This window comes from Pan paniscus, chromosome 19 (assembly GCF_029289425.2).
Source record: "Pan paniscus chromosome 19, NHGRI_mPanPan1-v2.0_pri, whole genome shotgun sequence".
Taxonomy (NCBI): Eukaryota; Metazoa; Chordata; class Mammalia; order Primates; family Hominidae; genus Pan; species Pan paniscus.
The window spans coordinates 71,116,274-71,136,697 of NC_073268.2; the positions used below are offsets into that span (position 1 = coordinate 71,116,274).

The 20,424-nt window shown below is 39.9% G+C and overlaps 2 protein-coding genes across 18 annotated transcripts in view; one reads left to right on the plus strand and one right to left on the minus strand.

The window, feature by feature from the left end:
• Window positions 1-20,424, plus strand: part of TOM1L1 (target of myb1 like 1 membrane trafficking protein) — a 59,846-nt gene that overhangs the window by 29,955 nt on the left and 9,467 nt on the right. For 10 of the 17 annotated variants that reach the window (XM_055101422.2, XM_034942509.3, XM_055101420.2 and 7 more), the window contains 6 exons: window positions 5,924-5,984; window positions 6,383-6,500; window positions 8,192-8,288; window positions 16,481-16,532; window positions 18,745-18,850; window positions 19,272-19,353. In XM_055101422.2, coding sequence (XP_054957397.1) covers window positions 5,924-5,984; window positions 6,383-6,500; window positions 8,192-8,288; window positions 16,481-16,532; window positions 18,745-18,850; window positions 19,272-19,353 — 516 coding nt within the window. Of the gene's footprint in view, window positions 1-5,923; window positions 5,985-6,382; window positions 6,501-8,191; window positions 8,289-10,580; window positions 12,725-16,480; window positions 16,533-18,744; window positions 18,851-19,271; window positions 19,354-20,424 lie in introns of those variants that run through there. The other 7 variants (XM_063598768.1, XM_063598769.1, XR_010110569.1 and 4 more) reach the window with 6 other exon arrangements.
• LOC100976343 (cytochrome c oxidase assembly protein COX11, mitochondrial) overlaps window positions 1-20,424 on the minus strand; it is a 48,532-nt gene that overhangs the window by 10,608 nt on the left and 17,500 nt on the right. The window lies entirely within an intron of this gene.

Here is a 20,424-nt window from a genome sequence, read left to right on the forward strand (position 1 = left end):
TGCCTGTAGTCCCAACTACTCAGGAGGCTGGGGCAGGATAATTGCTTGAACCTGGGAGGTGGAGGTTGTGGTGAGCCGAGATCACGCCACTGCACTTCAGCCTTGGCAACAGAGTGAGACTCTGTCTCAAGAAAATAAATAAATAAAATAAATAAATAAAAAATAAAAAAAATTAGCTGGGTGTGGTGGTCCTAGTAGGTGCTTGTAGCCTAGCTACTAGAGAGGCTGAGGTGGGAGGATAGCTTAAGACCAGGAATTTGAGGCTGTGGTGAGTTATGATCGCATCACTGCACTCCAGCCTGGGTGATGGAGTGAAATCCCACCTCTAAAAGAAATAATAATAAAATGACCTGTTAAGACACCCTTAGGGGCAGTGTTTCTGTTGAGAATTACTGGGAATCTCTACTTGCACAGTGACTGTATTTCTAATCAGCTGATAAAGAATGAGACCAGTATGACATAAGGGAAAGAGGTGAACAGGCCTGGATTCAAATCTAGCTGATGATTTTGGATAAGTTGCATAACTTTTCTAAGATTTAAGTTTTTTTCTTTCTTATTTTTTTGATGTGTTAAATAGGATAATAATACCTTTTTAGAGGGTTGGGCTTTTTTTGAGGATTAAATGAGATAATACATATGAAAACACCTAGCAGAGTGCTAGCACATTGACATCCATTAAATAGTAATTTCCTCTCTTCCTCTGCACCAATGTCCCATTTAACCTTTAAATTTATTGACTAGGTTTTTCTTCCCACTTATCATGAGTGAATTAAGAGAATCCATGGAATAAAGCCAGTAGTTATGGGCCAAGAATGGTGGTGCATACCTGTAATCCCAGCACCTTGGGAGGCTGAGGTGGGCGGATTACTTGAGCTCAGGAAGTTTGAGACCAGCCTGGGCAACATGGTGAAACCCCATCTCTACCAAAAAATTACAAAAATTAGCCAGGCATGGTGACACACGCCTTTAGTCCCAGCTACTTAGGAGGCTGAGGTGGGAGCATCTCTTGAGCCCAGGAGGCAGAAGTTGCAGTGATCCAAGATCGTGCCACTGCACTCCAGCCTGGGTGACAGAGTGAGACCCTGTCTCAAAAAAGAGAAACATAAAAACCAGTAGCTATTAAATGGTAGTTTCTTTCCTTCACTGTCTCATATTTACTGTCAGAGGAGGGCATCTACTGAAGATGTAAGCCTAGGAACCATGCTTTCTTTCTTTCTTTTTCTTTTTTCTTCGTTTTTGTTTTTTTTTTTTTGAGATGGAGTGCTCAGGCTGGAGTGCAGTGGCACGCTCTTGGCTCACGGCAACCTCCACCTTCTGGGTTCAGGCGATTCTCCTGCCTCAGCCTGTAGCAGGACGAGCCGCAGACAAAACTCCTCAGACACTGAGTTAAAGAAGGAAGGGGTTTATTCGGCCAGGGGCATTGGCAAGACTCCTGTATCAAGAGCCGAGCTCCCCGAGTGAGCAATTCCTGTCCGTTTTAAGGGCTCACCACTCTAAGGGGGTGCGTGTGAGAGGGTCGTGATTGATTGAGCAAGCAGGGAGTATGTGACTAGAGGCTGCATGCACTGGTAATTAGATCGGAACAAAACAGGATAGGGATTTTCACAGTGCTTTTCTCTACAATGTCAGTAATCTATAGATAACATAACTGATTAGGTCAGGGGTCGATCTTTAACTACCAGGCCTAGGGTGTGGCGCCGGGCTGTCTGCTTGTGGATTTCATTTCTGCCTTTGAGTTTTTACTTTTTCTTTCTTTGGAGGCAGAAATTGGGCATAAGACAATATGAGGGGTGGTCTCCTCCCTTAAGCCTACCAAGTAGCTGGGATTACAGGCACACACCATCATGCCCGGCTAGTTTTTGTATTTTTAGTAGAAACGGGGTTTCACCATGTTGCCCAGGCTGGTCTTGAACTCTTGACCTCAGGTGATCCACCCTCCTTGGCCTCCCAAAGTGCTGGGATTACAGGCGTGAGCCACCGCGCCTGGCCACCATGCTTTCTTTCTTAGCACTGAAGAAACTCACAATTGTTACTCTTGTTTTCTGTGGAACAAATTTTTATAAGCAAAAAAATATCCAAGGAAAACCACATTGTTTTCAGTAGAGTGCTGCCTTCTGGCTTTCATTTTGGAGAATTCTATTGCAAACCATGAGACCATTGCCTAAAGGCTTCCTCCAAGGGGGAACTTGTGTTTATTTGGTCTAGCTCTCGGGAGATTGGATTACTTCTGTGAACAGCTTGTTCTGACTGGGCTTTGAACCGTGTGTACCAGAACAACTGTGAAACACTTACATCCTAAGATTCAGAGAGAAACTCTTGCCTCTAGAAAGATACTAGTCTCCTAGTTTTCTCTGGCTGCTGTCACAAATTCACTCAAACTTAGTGGCTTATCCTCTGTTTTATCCACTTTTGGATGCTCCAGAGGAGAATCCATCTTCCTAGCTTTTGCAACAGCTAGAGGCTGTTCACTTTCCTTGGCTCATGGCCCCTTTTCTCCATCTTCAAAGCCAACCATGTCTAGTTCAGGCCTGATTATATCATATCACTCTTACTTCCACTTCTGCCTCTCTCTTCTACCTTTAATGACCTTTATGACTACATTGGGTTCATCTGTACAGTCCCAGATAATCTCCCAATTAAGGGCAGCTTACTAATGTGAACCAAAAGTATCTGAGACAGGTCTCAATGAATTTAGAAAGTTAGTTTTGCCAAGGTTAAGGATGCACCTGTGGCACAGCCACAGGAGGTCCTGACAACATGTGCCCAAGGTGGTGGGGGCACAGCTTGGTTTTTTGTTTTGTTTTGGAGACAGAGTCTTGTTCTGTCACCACGCTGCAGTGCAGTGGTGCGATCTTGGCTCACTGCAACCTCCACCTCCCAGGTTCAAGTGATTCTCCTGCCTCAGCCTCCTGAGTAGCTGGGAAGACAGGCGTGCACCACCACGCCCAGCTAATTTTTGTATTTTTAGTAGAGACGGGGTTTCACTATGTTGGCCAGGATGGTCTCGATCTCTTGACCTCGTGATCCACCCACCTCGGCCTCCCAAAGTGCTGGAATTATAGGCGTGAGCTACCGCACCTGGCCATCCACAGCTCGGTTTTATACATTTTCGGGAGAGATGAGACATCAATCAATATGTGTAAGATGTACATTGGTTCCATCTAGAAAGGTGGGACAACTCAAAGCAGGGAAGGGGGCTTCCAGGTTATAAATAGATAAGAGACAAATGGTTGCATTATTTTGAGTCTTTGATCAGCCTTTCACGGAATACACAATTTACGTGTGAGAAGGGGCTAGAGGAATAGTCACTCATGCCTTAGTCTGGCTCAGTGAATCTGCACTTCTACATAAGCAGTAGGGCAGAGGAAGCAATTGAGTTCTGTCCTTTGTCCTGTACTTATGAAGATAAGCTATCAGTTTATATTGCCAGGGTGAGATTCAACAGAGCTGTTTTAGGGTAAAGATCTTGAGGCCCACAAGGAGTTTTCTCTTAGGCAAATTGTGGGAGAGGTAGGTAGCTTTTTATCTTTGTAGCTATATTATTTAGGAATAAAATTTGCCTGACGCAGTTCCCAGCTTGACTTTTCCCTTTGGCTTAGTGATTTTGGGGTCCTGAGATTTATTTTCCTTTAACACTAGCAAACTTCATTCTTTTTTCAACCTTTAATTTCCCCTTGCCATGTAACCTAACATATTCACTGGTTGTGTTTACTAGGATGTGGGTACCTTTGTGAGGGTGGGCGTTACTGTATCTATCACAGTCCACTCTCTGGCCCCTAAAGATTCATATCCATCCACTTGCAAAATACATTCACCCTATTCCAACATCCCCCAAAGTCTCTGCTCATTACATCCAGGGAATAGTTGTGCAAATAAAGAAATTGAAATTTGTCACTCAGGGCTTGATCTAGGAAGGTTGTTCATACCCAGCACATAACTGACTAGAATATAAGAAGCTAATGCTATAACTAGATGGATTTTTTTTTTTCTTTTTTGAGATGGACTCTTGCTTTGCTGCCCAGACCAGAGTACAGTGGCATGATCTCAGCTCACTGCAACCTCCGCCTCCCAGGTTCAAGCGATTCTTCTGTCTCAGCCTCCCTGGTAGCTGGAATTACAGACACATGCCACCACGCCCAGCTAATTTTTGTATTTTTAGTCGAGATGGGGTTTCACCATGTTGCCCAGGCTGGGCTCAAACTCCTGACCTCAAGTAATCCACCTGTCTCGGCCTCCCAAAGCGCTGGGATTACAGGCATGAGCCACAGTGCCCGGCTTAACTAGGTGGAATTTAAAACACATATTTTTGAAAAATCATTCAACTGTGTGTGCAGATTCTGTCACGCGTGAAGAGACCACCAAAGAGGCTTTGTGTGAGCAATAAAGCTGTTTATTTCACCTGGGTGCAGGCGGGCTGAGTCCGAAAAATGAGTCAGCAAAGGGAGTTAGGGGTGGGGCAGTTTTATAGGATTTGGGTAGGTAGCGAAAAATTATAGTCAAAGGGGGTTGTTCTCTGGAGGGCAGGGGCAGGAGTCACAAAGTGTTCAGTGGGGGAGCTTCTGAGCCAGGAGAAGGAATTTCACAAGGTAATGTCATCAGTTAAGTCAGGAATTGGCCATTTTCACTTCTTTTGTGATTCTTCAGTTGGTTCAGGCCATCTGGATGTATACCTGCAGGCTTGGGCTCAGAGGCCTGATTCAGTATAAACTCTTACACTTTAAAGTGTTTAGGATCCTGAAGTCAAATTGTCATAACAGTAATACTATATGTTTCTAAAGCAAATCTCAGTTTACAAAGCATTTCCACATTCATCCACCTGTGCTATCTAGTTTTGCCCCTGAAAATAACTTTCTGAGCAGATAGTTCAAATGTTATTCCCTCTTAGCAGCTGGGGGACCAAGGTTCAGGAAGTCATACCCTTAGTCATATAGCTACAAGGTACTAACACTGACACTTAAACCTTGGACTTTTGCCTTCAACTTCTCTGGTCTTTTACATTTATGCTCCTTTACTCTCAGTGGACAAACAATGTAAAATTAAATCAGAGTTGTAGAAGGTCAACTTTTTGGTATGTGTTAAGTGTCTTATAAAAATACACAGTGAAGGCCGGGCACAGTGGCTCATGCCTGTAATCCTAGCACTTTGGGAGGCCGAGGTGGGCGGATCACCTGAGGTCGGGAGTTCGAAACCAGCCTGACCAACATGGAGAAACCCCGTCTCTACTAAAAATACAAAAATTAGCTGGGCATGGTGGCACACGCCTGTAATCCCAGCTACTTGGGAAGCTGTGGCAGGAGAGTCACTTGAACCTGGGAGGCGGAGGTTGTGGTGAGCCAAGATTGCACCTTTGTATTCCAGCCTGGGCAACAAGAGCGAAACTCCATCTCAAAAAAAAAAAAAAAAAAAAAACCACAGTGAAATAGTGAAAATACTTTAAATATATTTGAATATTTTGGAAAATTACTTATAATGGCAAAGTAGAAAACAAATAATCACTAATAGAGTGGTTAAAAGTGTGACAGATTCATAAGGTAAAATATTATAGCCATTAAAAATTGTATTTCAGCTAGAAAAATTCTCACAGCATACTCAAATTAGGATACAGAATTATGTAAAGTATCCTTTCAACTAAGCTTAAAAATAGATGCACTTATAGATGAAATACTGGAATAATGTTAATAGATTTAACAATTTCTGAGTGATGAGTTTTTTTTAAATACTTTTCTATTTTCTCACAGTTTTCTCTGAGGGTATGAATACTCTGTAAGCTGGAAAAAGGTTATTAAAAGTATTTTACTGATAATTGTGTGAGGATGAGGCTGATTGTCTTCATTCCTAAATATTTGTATATTAATAATTGTTAGATTTTTATAGCATTTTCATATATTTTTAAAAAACACATGCATTTTGATCATTTAAACAGGTTTACTAGAAACCAACAAAGGATTTTGGAGCAAAATAAGAACCAGAAGGAAGCCACCAATGTAAGTGATTAGAAATGTTATAAAATAAACAATTGAACATTTTGCCAATTACAGTAAGAAGCAAGGCTTACCTAAAACAAGTCTCAAAAAGAGGGAGATATGCATTCATAATTTGGAGTGGTTTTAATGGTATAGATTACTTGCCTTAATAACTTAATGTTATTAAGTTAACGTTAATGTTAAACTGTTAATGTAATGTAATGTAAAGTTAATGTTATGAAGTTATTAATAAGAAGCAGGAACCTATGTATGTGGTAAGATGGGATTCATACTAATGTTGCTCGTTGAGTGGAGAATTCTTCCTTAAAATGCATCCAAATAGGATCCTCCCCTCTACAAAGGAGAAAGCTGTGATAAACTACATGACACTTTTTTTTTTTTTTTTGCTTTGTTTTCAGACTACCAGTGAGCCTTCTGCCCCATCTCAAGATCTCCTCGACCTAAGTCCCAGTCCCCGGATGCCTAGGGCCACTCTGGGAGAACTCAACACCATGAATAATCAACTTTCAGGCTTAAGTAAATAAACACTCAGGTCTTTTCAGACCAGCAGAAGAGCTTGATGTTAAACAGTTCTCCTTAATTACGTGATTAAATACCACCTAAGAAGGACCGAAGTCAGGTTGAATGTCAGAGCGCTATGTTAGGAGATGTGATTACTTCCTGGCAAATGGTTGAGTCAAACCCAGTATAGCAATGGGATGTGTCTGGGCGAGGAGGTCCTTGAAACTCATCCTACTCACTTAGAATCTCATGGAATTCACCTGGCCTGCTTTGTAGAGGTTGTTCAGCCCAATGGCCAATACTTAAAGTCTACTGTGAACCTACACACTATTATCATTGGGTTTTTCTGCTATACCTCAGCATCAGGTAAGGGAGTATCTCTGATGCAAGTGGAGAAATTCAGGGATTACAAGGTATGAACTAAGTGGTTGTGAAATGTAGAAGGAAAAACACAGGCTTTAAAGTCAGAGAAGTCCAAGTTGAAATGCCAGTTCTGCCACCTCTCAGCCACCTAACTTTTGAGAGTCTCACTTTATAAAATGGGAACAATGATTGCCTTAAAGGGTGGTTGTCAAGGTTAACAAACTAATGTTTATAAAATGCATTGTAGCAAAGCTTACAATGCATTTTGTAAACATTTATAAAAGAGTTACCTATCTTACCTAACTTGTTATCTTCTGCTGTCCTTATTCCCAGCAAGGGTTTGGCAAATTACAAAATAAGGATGATGAAAAATGCTGAAATCCAGTTTTGTCAAATTAAAAGCAGTTTGTTTTTCTCATATGTCATCTGCTGTTTCCGGAGTAAAAATATTCAGTATCACTGAATTTGTGGTTTTCTTAGAACTCTACTCAGTTATAAAATGTTGGCTACTTGTTTATGTAGGCCAGTGGGATGTGTAGAGTCAGTTACATTGGAGAGTTTTCCTGAGTTTTTAATTGAGAATTTTCAGAGGGGGAGGGAATTATTCCCTTTGGGGTATCTCACTTAAGATTATGGCCTGGAGGCCAGGCATAGTGGCTCACACCTGTAATCCCAGCACTTTGGGGGGCCGAGTCAGGTGGATCACCTGAGGTCAGGAGTTCGAGACCAGCCTGACCAACATGGCAAAACCCTGTCTCTACTAAAAATACAAAAATTAGCCGGGAGTGGTGGTGGGCACCTATAATCCCAGCTACTCAGGAGGCTGAGGCAGAAGAATCACTTGAACTCAGGAGGTGGAGGTTGTGGTGAGCCAAGATCGTGCCACTGCACTCCAGTCTGGGTGACAAAGTGAGACTCCATCTCAAAAAAAAAAAAGATTATGGACTGGAGCTTGAGGTGAAGGTAGAGCTCAGTATGTACTGTAATTTTTTACTTTTGTGCTAGGCAGAACAAAATGTAAAATCCTTTGCATTCTGGATCAGCTTGGGATTTTAGAAAATCCAATACAATAATATTTGTTACCCTTACAACAACTTCTTCTCATGGCAGGGAAATTCTTTCTCTCTCTACCTACCATAAATGATGCTTTTTAATTTCTCTTAGAGCTAGGAAATCTCATGATTTTAGGGTGACAGAAATATCTAAATTAATCTCTTTTATTTGGTGGGTTTTTCTTTTTTTTTCTTTTTCTTTTTTCTTTTTTTTTGTTTTTACTGTAGAAAATCCAGCATAACTGACTGACAAAATGTTTTAAAGCCAAACAAGTCCATTTTGTGTTTTAGATTTCAGCCTTCCAAGTTCTGATGTAACAAACAACTTAAAACCCAGTCTTCATCCACAGATGAACTTGCTAGCCTTGGAGAATACAGAGATACCCCCGTAAGTATGTCAGTAACACTGCAGAACTAATATCATGACATTTAGATTCCTTACAATTAAGAAAACCTGATGGCTGGGCGCAGTGACTTACATCTGTAATCCTAGCACTTTGGGAGGCCAAGGCACATGGATCACTTGAGCCCAGGAGTTTGAGACCAGCCTGGGCAACATGGCAAAACCTCATCTCTAGTAAAAATACAAAAATTAGTTGGGCATGGTGGCATATGCCTATAATTCCAACTACTTGGGAGGCTGAGGCATGAGAATCACTTGAACCTGGGAGGTAGAGGTTGCAGTGCAGTGCAATGCAGTGCAGGCAATATAGCACTTGGTACATAGTAAGCCTTCAATAAATTGTCTCTGTTTATTTTTACTAGTAACAGGAGATGGGGAAGAACAGGGGAAATACAATGACAAAGGAGGCAGAAGAGCAATGAGGTTCAAAATTAAGAGTAACGGCCCCATCAGTTACAGGGTACTTGCCGTGTGGCAGGCACTCAGTTAAGCTATTTTTGTTTATTTCATCTAATCTTCACTAAAGTACTTAGGTCAGCGATGTTAGGTCAGGGTCTTGCTCTGTCACTCAGGCTGGAGTACAGTAGCACCATTATAACTCACTGCAGCCTCAAACTCCTGGGCCCAAGGGATACTCCCACCTCAACCTCTTAATAGCTGGGACTACAGGTGTGTGCCACCATACTGGGCTAATCTAATTTTTAAAATTTTTTGTAGACATGGGGTCTCACTTTGTTGCCCAAGCTGGTCTTGAACTCCAGGCCTCAGGTGATCTTCCCGCCTTGGCCTCCTAAAGTGAGCCACTGCACCAGCCTGTTATCGTTATTCCCATCATACAGGAAAAGAGACTGAGATTTCTTGGTCATTTCTCTATTGAAGGAACTAGAACTTGCCCAAGTTTGTATAGCCAGTAAGTAGCAAGTCTGATGGACTGATAGTTCAATATTAAAATTGGACTAATAAAACCTGATGGAGTAGCTGGAACCTCCTGAGTAGCTGGAATTATAGGCATATGCCCCAATGCCCAACTAATTTTTGTGTTTTTAGTAGAGGTGAGGTTTTGCCGTGTTGCCCAGGCTGGTCTCAAACACCTGGGCTCAAGCGATCCATGTGCCTCAGCCTCCCAAAGTGCTAGGATTACAAGATGTGAGCTACTGCACCCAGCCATCAGGTTTTCTGATAGTCCAATATTAAAAAGAAATATTAATGACCTATAAACATATGCAATGATGTTCAACTTTACTTATAGAGAAATGTCAATTAAAGTCTAATAAGAAATTGTTTTCTACTTCTCAGGTTGGCAAAAGTCCCAATATTTCATAACATACTTTGTTGGCTATGGAAAGACAGTTACTATGACAAAATTATGTAACTCTTATAGGGGCAGGTGGCAGTATCTATTAAAATTATAAATGCATTTATTTCTTTGAATCTGCAATCTTATCTGTAGAAATTTATACCACACTTAACACACAGTTAGGTGTTTACAAAATTATTCTTTACAACATTTTGGGCAATAGCAAGTAATTGGAAACAACTCAAAATATCCCTCAGTTGGGGACTGGTTAAATAAACATCTGTACAACATATTACTGTCTAGCTGGGGGATAAAAGTAATAATCACCAATATATTTATTGCTAAGTAGGAAAAAAAGGTGCTAAGTAGTGTGTGTGTAATATATTGCATTTGTGTAAGAAAGTTGGAAATAAGAATATATATTAATATTTGCCTCTATTCACATAAAGAAACAAGAATGATACAGGAAGGAAAAAACTGAAAAAGAGTGAAAGAGTGGTTACGTAAGTTCCAGAAGAGGCAGGATAGAATAAATAGCAGTTGAATTTGCCTTATGTCAATGTCAATAGCTTTTTTCCTTTTAAGTGTATATATTTTAGATAATAGGCAATACATTTCCATTATTCAGATATCAAAACAGTGTAAAAAGTTGTATAAGACAATTCTTGTTTTCATTCCCTCTTCATCCTCCCTCTCTCCTTTTCCCTAGTGTCAAGCTCTACTCCCACCCAGATAATTATTTGTTAGGTTCTGATTTATCCTTCCATAGTGTCTTTAGGCAAATAGGAATATGAATTTCTTTCTCCGTTATTCAATAAAATGCAGCATACTATCACTGTGTTCTGAACCTTTTGTTTTTCACTTAACATACTTTGGCAGTGTGTTTGTATCAGTGGATTTAGATTTTTTAAAAAGTTTCCTAGTGTTTTGTTTAAATACTTATGTACCCAATCACTGAATTACTTTTCTATATTTAAAAGGGGGAGGGGCAGAGGGAGGAAAATGAGAAAGAAGAATCAAACTGGGAAGAAAAAAGAGCAAAACATAAGGGAAGAAGAGAAGAAAGGATTCATGTGTTGGGAAATGATTAAGTGTCAATGGCTCTTTCATGAACCACTGAGTTAGGTCAGTATCTTTGGTTGGCTACCTCTTGTTTTGGCTACATGCAATGCAAGTAAATGTTGAAATGTAGGCAGATTGAAGTCGCTTGGTAAATAATGTGGTTTAAAATAGCTGATTCTGTTTGTCTTATCTTGCTAATCTTGTTGGGTAATGAGAGAAAGAATAATACAGATAAAATCCCATTACAACAAGTGTCTATAAAATTCATTAAAAGTCAAATTTCAGCTAATAGCTGCCTGTTTTAATCTGTAACCTACTTGGATCTAATAATTCAGTATGCATAAAAATCACTTGGGTGACTGTCAAAAAGTCAAATTACTGGTCCCCAGAAACTCTGATTCAGCAGCAAGAATCTTTAACATGCATTCCAGGAGGATCATAATGCAGTGGTTTTCCTATCATACATTGAGAAACCCTATGATGGACATCTATACCAAGATTCGAGGGCGTGTACCTGGTTTAAATCATATGCCTAAGATCACTTGTGAGAGGCAAAATCAGCCATTAAAATGTCTTAAAATGTTGAGATTTTTTCCATCCCTTTGTGTTTGCAGTTTAATTTATTCACCATCACAGAAAAAGTGGGTGATGCAGTTTTTCATAACAGAAAGAATCCTTAAAAAACAATAACAAAGAAGACAGGATAAAACATAGGTCATTTTTTTTTTGAGACAGAGTCTTACTTTGTCACCCAGACTGGAGTGCCGTAGTTCGATTTTGGCCAACTGCAACCTCCACCTTCCAGGTTCAAGCAATTCTCCTGCCTCAGCCTCCCAAGTAGCTGGGATTACAGGCACCCGCCACCACACCCATCTAATTTTTTTTTTTTTTTTTTGTATTTTTAGTAGAGACCTGGTTTTACCATGTTGGCCAGGCTGTGGTCTCAAACTCCTGACCTAAGGTGATCCGCCCACCTCGGCTTCCTGAAGTGCTGGGATTACAGGCATGAGCCACTGTGCCCGGCCCATAGGCCATATTTATGTCCCACTTGCTAACAGGCAACAAGCTAAGAAGTATAGAAATGCTTACTAATTACTTAACCTATGAGGTATGTGCCACCATCATTTTCATTTTAAACAAGAGGAAACCAAGGCTGAGGAAGATTAACTTGCCAGTGGTTGTCCAGCTAGTACTGAGACAGGATTCAAATTTAAATGGGATTCAAAATCAAATTCTGATTTCAGTAACTTCTTTTTGTTTTTAGTTTTGTGCTTTAATTTTATTTCTAAAATTTTCATATACTAAAATTGACCCTTTTTTTTGGTTTGATATACAGTTTTATTTATTTTAACATACGTATAGATTCAAATAACTACTACCAGTCAGGATACAGAATAGTTCCATCACTCAGCAAAACTCCCATGTGTTATTCCTTTATAGTCACACCCTTGTACCCCTGACCCTCAATCCCCAGCAACCAGGAATTTATTCTCTATTGCTATAGTTTGTCTTTGAGAATGTCATTCAAGTAGACTAGAAGAGATTGTATTAAGTTGGTATTTGCTTTATGTGCTTTGAAGCTCATGCATTCAGCTCTGTTGGATCTTATTGGTTGATTGAGTCTTTTATCATTATGTAATGTCCTTCTTTGTCCCTCATAATTTTCTTTGTCCTGATGTTGATTTTGATAGTAATATAGCCACTCTAGCTTTCTTTTGTTTAGTGGTTGCCTGCTATATTTTCTTCTGCATTTTACTTGTAACTTAACTGTACTAAAAGATTAGGAGTTTCTTAGAAATAGCCTATAGTTGGTTCATGCATTTTTATGTATTCTCATAATCTCTTTTAATTGATATGTTAGGCAATTTACATTTAATTTAATTGTATGTAGAGTTTAGGTCTACTGTTATATAGTTATTCTATGTGTTCCTTTTTTTCTGTTTCCTTTTTCCTGCTTTCTTTTGGATTATTAGAATATTTTTAGTGCTCCATTTTAGTTTATTGTGATTTTGACTGTATCTTTGTATAATGGTGTGTGTGTGTGTGTGTGTGTGTGTGTGTGTGTGAAATAAAGTTGCTTGGTAAATAATGTGGTTTAAAGTAGCTGATTCTTTTCCTGTTATTTTGCTAATTTTGTTAGCAAAATATATATATGTATATATATTTATATATACATGTACACACACACATATATATAAAGAGAGTTTGCTTTAGTGATTGCAGTATACTTATTTTTCAGTCTACCTAAAATCAATGCTTTACTACTTGAAAGTAAAAACCTGGGCCGGGCGCGGTGGCTCACACCTGTAATCCCAGCATTTTGGGAGGCTGAGGCGGGCAGATCATGAGATCAGGAGATCGAGACCATCCTAGCTAATACGGTGAAACCCTGTCTCTACTAAAAATACAAAAAATTAGCTGGGCGTGGTGGCAGGCGCCTGTAATCCCAGCTACTCAGAGACTGAGGCAGGGGAATCACTTGAACCCAGGAGGCAGAGGTTGCAGTGAGCCAAGATTACAGCCACTGCGCTCCAGCCTGAGTGACAGAAAGAGACTCTGTCTCAAATAAATAAATAAATAAATAAATAAATGGAAGTAAAAACCTTATCACCATATAGATTCCCCTTTTCTATAATAGTTATCTTATATATTACTCCTCTATACATTGAAAAGAAACCACTAACAGATGATGCTGTAATTTTTGCTTACAACCCTGAGATATATTGTAAAGAATTCAAGAAGTGGCCGGGCGTGGTGGCTCATGCCTGTAATCCCAACACTTTGGGAGGACGAGGTGTTTGAGACCAGCCTGGCCAAAATGGTGAAACCCCATCTCTACCAAAAAATAGAAAAAATTAGCCGGGCGTGGTGGTGCGCATCTGTAATCCCAGCTACTCGGGAGGCTGAGGCATGAGAATTGACTGAACCCGGGAGGCAGAGGTTGCAGTGAGCCAAGATCGTGCCACTGCACTCCAGCCTGGGCGACAGAGCAAGACTCTATCTCAAAAAAAAAAAAAAAGAAAAAAAAATTCAAGAAGAGAAAAATAGTCTATTATATTTACCCAGTGTTTACCATTTCTCTTACTATTCTCTTCTGGTATAATTTCCCTTCTCTCTGAAGAATTTTCTTTATCAGTTCTTTTAAAGCAGGTCTATTGGCAGTGAAGTCTGTTAGTTTTTACTTCATATAAGAATGCCTCTATTTTGTCTGTTCCTGAAGGATATTATCAGTGACTACAGAATATGGGGCTCACGCTTCTATTCTTTCAGCAGTTTTAAAAGGCTGTGCCACTCTTTTCTAGCCTAAATGGTTTCTAGTGAAAAATCTACATTCATCGGAGTTGCAGTTCTTCTATAGATAATGTATTGTGGTTCTGTCTGCTTTAATTTTTCTTTTTATCCAATTTTGAACAGTTTGATTACAATATGTGGGGTATGGATTTCTTTTGTTTCTTTCTCTTGGGGGTTGGCTGAATGTATTAGTTTCCTGGGGCTGTCATAACAAATGACTGCAAACTGGGTGGTTTAAAACCACAGAAATTTATTATCTCACAGTTCTGGAGGCAAGAGGTCTGAAATTCAGCAGAGTCACACTCCCTCCACAACTATTACGGGGACATCTGATCCCTGCCTCTTCCAGATTCCGATGACTTGTAGGTACTCCTTGGATTTCTTAGCTTTTGGTCATGTCACTCCAATTCTTGCCTGTACCTTTACCTGGCTTTTTCCTGTATGTGTCCCAAATCTCCCTCTGCCTTTCTAAGGTGATTTGTCATTGGATTTATGGCCCACCCAGATAATACAGGATGGTATCCTCGTCTTAAGATCCTTAGTTATATTTGCAAAAACCATTTTTCCAATTAAGATAACATTTATAACATTCACATATTCTGAGAATTAGGACATGAGCATAGCTTTTGGGGGGCCACCATTTAACCCACTAATGGAACTTCTTGAATGTGGTTTGTGGCTTTATGTCTTTCACCAAACTTGTGATGTTTTTAGCCTTTCTCTTTTTCAGAACTACAGTCTTTCTGCTCTCCTACTGGAACCCTGATGATACAAATTTTGACCTGTGCCATTGTCTCATAGGTGTTTGGGGTCCTGTTTGTTTGTTTGTTTTACTCTTTGCTTCTCTCTGTTTAGATTGGACACTTTCTGTGATTTATGTTCAAGTTCACTGACTGTTTCCTCTGTCATTTCCATTTTGCTATTGAGCTCATTCTGTTTTTTTTTTTTAATTCAGTTATTGTAGTTTTTAGTTCTGAAATTTCATTTTGGTTCTTTATATCTTGTGTTTTTGCTGAGACTTTCTATTTTTCAGTTTTTTTTTTTTCTAAAGATTGTTTGCAGTTCTTTGGAGCATGTGTACAATAGCTGCCTTAAATATCTCTGAGATAATTTCAACATCTGTGTCCTCTTGGCATCGATATCTGTTATTGTCTTCTCATGCAAGTTGAAGTTTTCATGGTTCTTCATATGCCTCATAATTTTGGATTCTATCTTGGGCATTTTTAATGTTTTATTAGGAGACTCTTGGTCTTAATTTAAATCATATCAAGAATGTTATTTTGATTTTAGTATGTAAACCACCTGGCTAGATTCATTCCACAGTTTTAGCCTTCTTCTATGGGTGGTGGCTCCAATGTCAGCTACATTTTCAAAGCCTTTGCAGTGCCATTCAAATATGTCTCATGTATGTTCCATCCTGTGGTCAATCTAAGGTGGCAGGTTGTTTGTTCACTTCTCACCGTTTTTGACATTGTGACTGAGATGGGATCCATGCATGCCCAGGTCAGGGGGTGAGCTCAGTATTTCATAAACAACTTCATGAGGTTGTTTTCCTGAGTCCTCCATCATCGTGATTTATCTGGTACTTTCTAGTTTCCTGGGACTCCCCTTTTTGCTTCTCCAGTCATAAAGCTGGAGCTTTAGTTACCCTACGATACCACACATTTCCTTGACTATGCTTATGTCTGACTAAATGGCAGGACAGAAAGGAAAAAAGCTGTGGGTATCACAGCTCCTATTGAAGAGGTAGATTCTTCTGTGTTTCAATTTCCTACAAGTCCCATTGCCTCGGCTGTCGCTACAGCCACTTTGGGGTTGCCTGTGGTTTGGGTTGTGAGAAAACAGAGAGAAGAGGACAAAAAAGGGACAAGAGATTTCCACATTCTGAGTGTTAGGATTGTTTCCCTTTCCTGCTTCTTGAGTGAGAATGAGAAGCCTTCTCCTAGAGCTCTGTCTGTTCTCATTGATGCCTGGGGTTCAGACTGCATTGCATTTGGTCAGGAAATATGAAGGGGCAAAAAATGGTAAATTCACCAACAGTTCAGTGATACTTGAATTCTGGTCTTCTTTCCCAATCAGGCTGCTCCTATTATTCAGAGTCCTCAAATACTTGCTGTATGCATTCCATCCACCTTTAAGTGACATTCAGTGGAGAGACAGAGTGCAGTACGTTTGCTCCGCTTTATCCTGGACCGGAGACCTCACAGCTTTCTTCTTAACCTGTGTTCTATACTACTTCTCATCCTTTAAGAAACGATGGGGTGGTAGCTACACTGATGGAAAGACTAAAGGCTCTGTTCTTAGTGTTCCGTGCACACTCCACAGTCTCAGGGCTCCCACCACCCATGGCATCATAACCTGATGTGCACTAAAACCAATTGTTTTATAAACAGTTATTACAAAATGACACTTTATGCAGTCTGAAGGTACCTTTTAGGTTTTGTTTTTAGACTAGGAAAATTATCTTACTTTTTGCATTTGTGTTCTCACTGTAGGGTAATCATTCTGTGTTATCACACTATCCTAGGTTTGCCCAAAGGACCAGCCAAAACCTCACCTCAAGCCACGCATATGGTAATGTAAGTAACAAAACTCTTTTCTAGCAGTGCATCTAGTCAGCAGATTATTGTAGCCAGAAAAGAACTCATGGTCATTAATTCCCATGTTCTGCTCAGTATTGTGTTGATGCGCAGCCCCTGTTAGCAAGATGGTTAAGGATCAAAATTTTTTTGGAGTTTGTATTTGCTATCTCCACTTCCTTTCCTTGTATTCTCTTTGACAGACTTCATACATGCTCTTCTACCACTCTATGGACATAACTCTTGTCAAGGTCACTGGTGACTTCTGTATTGTGAAATTTAGAACTGCAGTTCCATAGTCCCTCATTTTATCAGCAACAAATGACAAAGTTGATCACTTCCTCCTTCTTGCACACATGGCTTTCAGACACCAGTCACTTTGGTTCTCCTGCCTCACTTTCATTTCTTCTCCATCTCTTTTGCTGGCTCTTCCTCCTCTACTGACCTTTTCTTGTTGGAGACCCCAGGGATCAGGCTTCAGACTTTTCTATCTACATTCATTCCTCTGTGGTCTTTTGGTCTCATATCTTGAAATAACCATTCAATTTTTGACAACCTACAAGTTTGTATCTCTTGTAGCCCAGACCCCTTCTCTAAACTCAGAACTCATATATCTACTTTCCACTTAATGTCTCCTCTTGATTTCTTCCCAGTCTCCACTCTCAACCTGCCCTTCTTGCAGACTTGCCACCTCAGTCAATGGCCACTCTGCTCTTTGCTGCATGGGTCAAAAACCTTGGGTAATAGCGCTTGACATCCACCTTTTTACTTTTACTTTTGCCTTTTACTTTTAAAATATGTCAATTATCCAGCCACTTCTCACCACCTCCACTTCTGCATCTTAGTCCAAGTCACCATCGGATGGACATTGCAGTGGCCTCTAAGGGAAGCCCTGTTTCAACCTTTGCCTCCCTTCGCATCCCTCCCACCCACCTCATAATCTGTTCTCAAAACAAAAACGGGGGCATTCTTTTTTAAAAAGTGAAGTCATATTTTGTCACTCATTTGCTCAAAACCCACCTGTGATTTTCTTCCTCACTCCGTTTTACTCAGTAAATGCCTGAAATGCCGATCTGACCGCACCCGTCACCTCTCCGGCTCACCTCCTGCCCCTCTCTACCTTGGCTCACTCTATTCCAACCACACTGGCCTCCCCCACTTCAGAGACTGTGAACTTGTGTCCTCTCCAGTAACCACAAGACTCACTTTAGTCAGGCTCTGCTTAAACGTCCCCAGTGATGAGACATTTCCTGACCATGACCTATTAGAGCAGTATTCCACCCCAGTCTCTCTCCCACCCACTACTCTGCTTTTATATTAGAGCACATGCCATTGGATATCTGTTCACATTTGTTGATTGTCTGAGTCATGAGGGCAGGAACTTGGTCTGCTTTGTTTATTGCTTTATTAATAGTGCCTGGCAGCTGGTAGGTGGCCAGGATATATTTGTGGAGTGAATAAGGAAAATTATGAGAAGAGATATTTCTAATTAAGATTCTAATATTTTATCAATCCTGATTTTGTTGTGTCACTGAGTGCCTCTCTGTAAATTAAAAATTTTTTTTTCCTACTCAAGGCTGAGATTTTATATTCAGAGTGAAACAACAGAGATTCTGGCCTGAGCCATTGAATCTGCTTCATTTTTAAAAGCAATATGTTTTTTTTTTCACAGTTTCTATGGGAAATGGGGTGCATTAGGCATAAAACCAGACAAAAATATAGTAAATTCTTGTTTTTGAGACAGGGTCTCATTCAGTCACCTAGGCTAGAATATGTAGCATGATCATATGATCATAACTCACTGCAGCTTCAAACCCCTAGGCTCAAGTGATCCTCCTGCCTTGGTCTCTGGGGTAGCTGGGACTACAGGTGTGAGCCACCATGCCCAGCTAATTTTTTTTTTTTTTTTTTTTTGTAGAGCTGGGGTCTTGCTGTTGCCTAGGCTGATCTTGAACTCCTGGGCTCAAGTAATCCTCCCACCTATCCTCCCAAATTGCTGAGATAACAGGCATGAGCCACCATGCCCAGCAGAAAAGTAGTAAATCTCATAAGTGATTATTACCTAAAAAAACTAAAGTAATAATTAAAAACAACTTATCCTTGTCCAGTTCAAAGTTCTTGGAACAATGTACTTGGAAGTATAGGAGTCTCAGTAATAAAAGAAAAGCTTAATGTAGAATGTTTATATGAACATGTGTTATGCTTTCTTCAGTTTCTGGAACATTCAAATTCAGTGTTTCTACAGCCGGTTAGTCTACAAACCATTGCAGCAGCACCATCAAACCAGAGTCTGCCACCTTTGCCCAGCAATCATCCAGGTACATGGGACCTTATTATTCGCATCAAATAAGGAATCTTATGAGAATATATGAGTCTGCCAGATTCATTGGTAACTGAAAATAGGAGAAATTAGAGGTGCTCTTTTGTATTTTTAAGCTAATGAAACAAATTCAGGGCAGATACCATTATGACTGACTTATAAGAGACTGTAAAAATGCTTGTGTTAAACTGAGTATTGTGTTTTGAATGCTAAGGTAAATGAATCTTTAGTTGAGGTTTGGAAACCTTTTTGTTACATACAGATTTGTTGAACTTGGGAGTAGCATTGGAACACCAGTCTGTTTTGGTTGTGTTTATTAGGATCTAATATTTGAAGTCTAAATTATAAAAAGAATACCAATTGCGTGTACTCCTCGAAAAGCACAATATATGTTTACTGGTCTCTTTTTTTGCCTAAAGCGATGACAAAAAGTGATCTCCAGCCACCTAATTACTACGAGGTAATGGAGTTTGATCCCTTAGCTCCTGCTGTCACTACAGAGTAAGTCATTTACAAAATGATTAATTTATTTTTTGTCTTGGTTCCCTTTGATAGCAGAGCTAACAGGGCTTGGTTATACATTTAACTTTGTTCAGGTCTTGGCAGAAATTGATGGCCTTATTAAAAATGCCTTATGAGGTTTTATGGCAGCTGTTTCTCTTAATGGTCTTATCGTTCCAGCCTTGTGACTAAAAAATAAAAATGCTGGGGTTGCATGTTAAGAAATAACTGGAACTAACCTGCTTAATGGACTCCTCATAGATCCCTTGGCAGAAAGTCATGTTCTCTTTAGCTTGAGAAGGGTACTAGTCACTGATTGGTGACATAAGTTTATGCCACATTGATGGAATATTTTAGCTGCTCTTTATGAACTGATCCAAAAAAATCTTATATTAGAACTTGTTTTTAGTCTTCTAAAGCATTAGTACAACAATTACTTTTTACTTAAAATCCTTAAAGCAACATTCTTTTATGATTTCATATTGGTCAAGATATATAAATATTAATGGAATGGTAAGGTCATAAGAACTTTAATATACTTTGAGTGACTGAAGGTTACCCCCAAATTGTTAAAAATTATTAAAGCACGTTTATTGGAAATCATTGTTTAGAAACTGACAGACTACAGGCTGTATCTTGCTTGCAGTTGTTTGTTTGTTTGTTTTTGACCTGTGCAGAATTTAAAATGTGCATTTTAAAAATTAATTGCTGGTTTGGGAAACTCTCAACCATGTTTTTCCTCGGCTCTCACTCTAATATAACAATGAATGCAGAGACTTCTGTGGCCCCCAAATATGTGAGGATTTCTCTCCATCAGCAGGCAAGCAATGAATTCTACAATGGACACCAGCTGGGTGTCCTCTGATTCAATTCCAACACCATCTACCTGGAGATAGTGGCAGACCCCACAGGTCGAGAGCTCAGTCCCCACCACCCCCACACCTACCTTCCCAGACACCAGTCACAAGCCTGGGCCTCTAAACTTAGGACTGACTGGCTTCAAGTTGGGGTTCCCATGACTGCTTCTTTGGGTTTGATTAGTTTGCTGGAGCAGCTCACAGAACTCAGGGA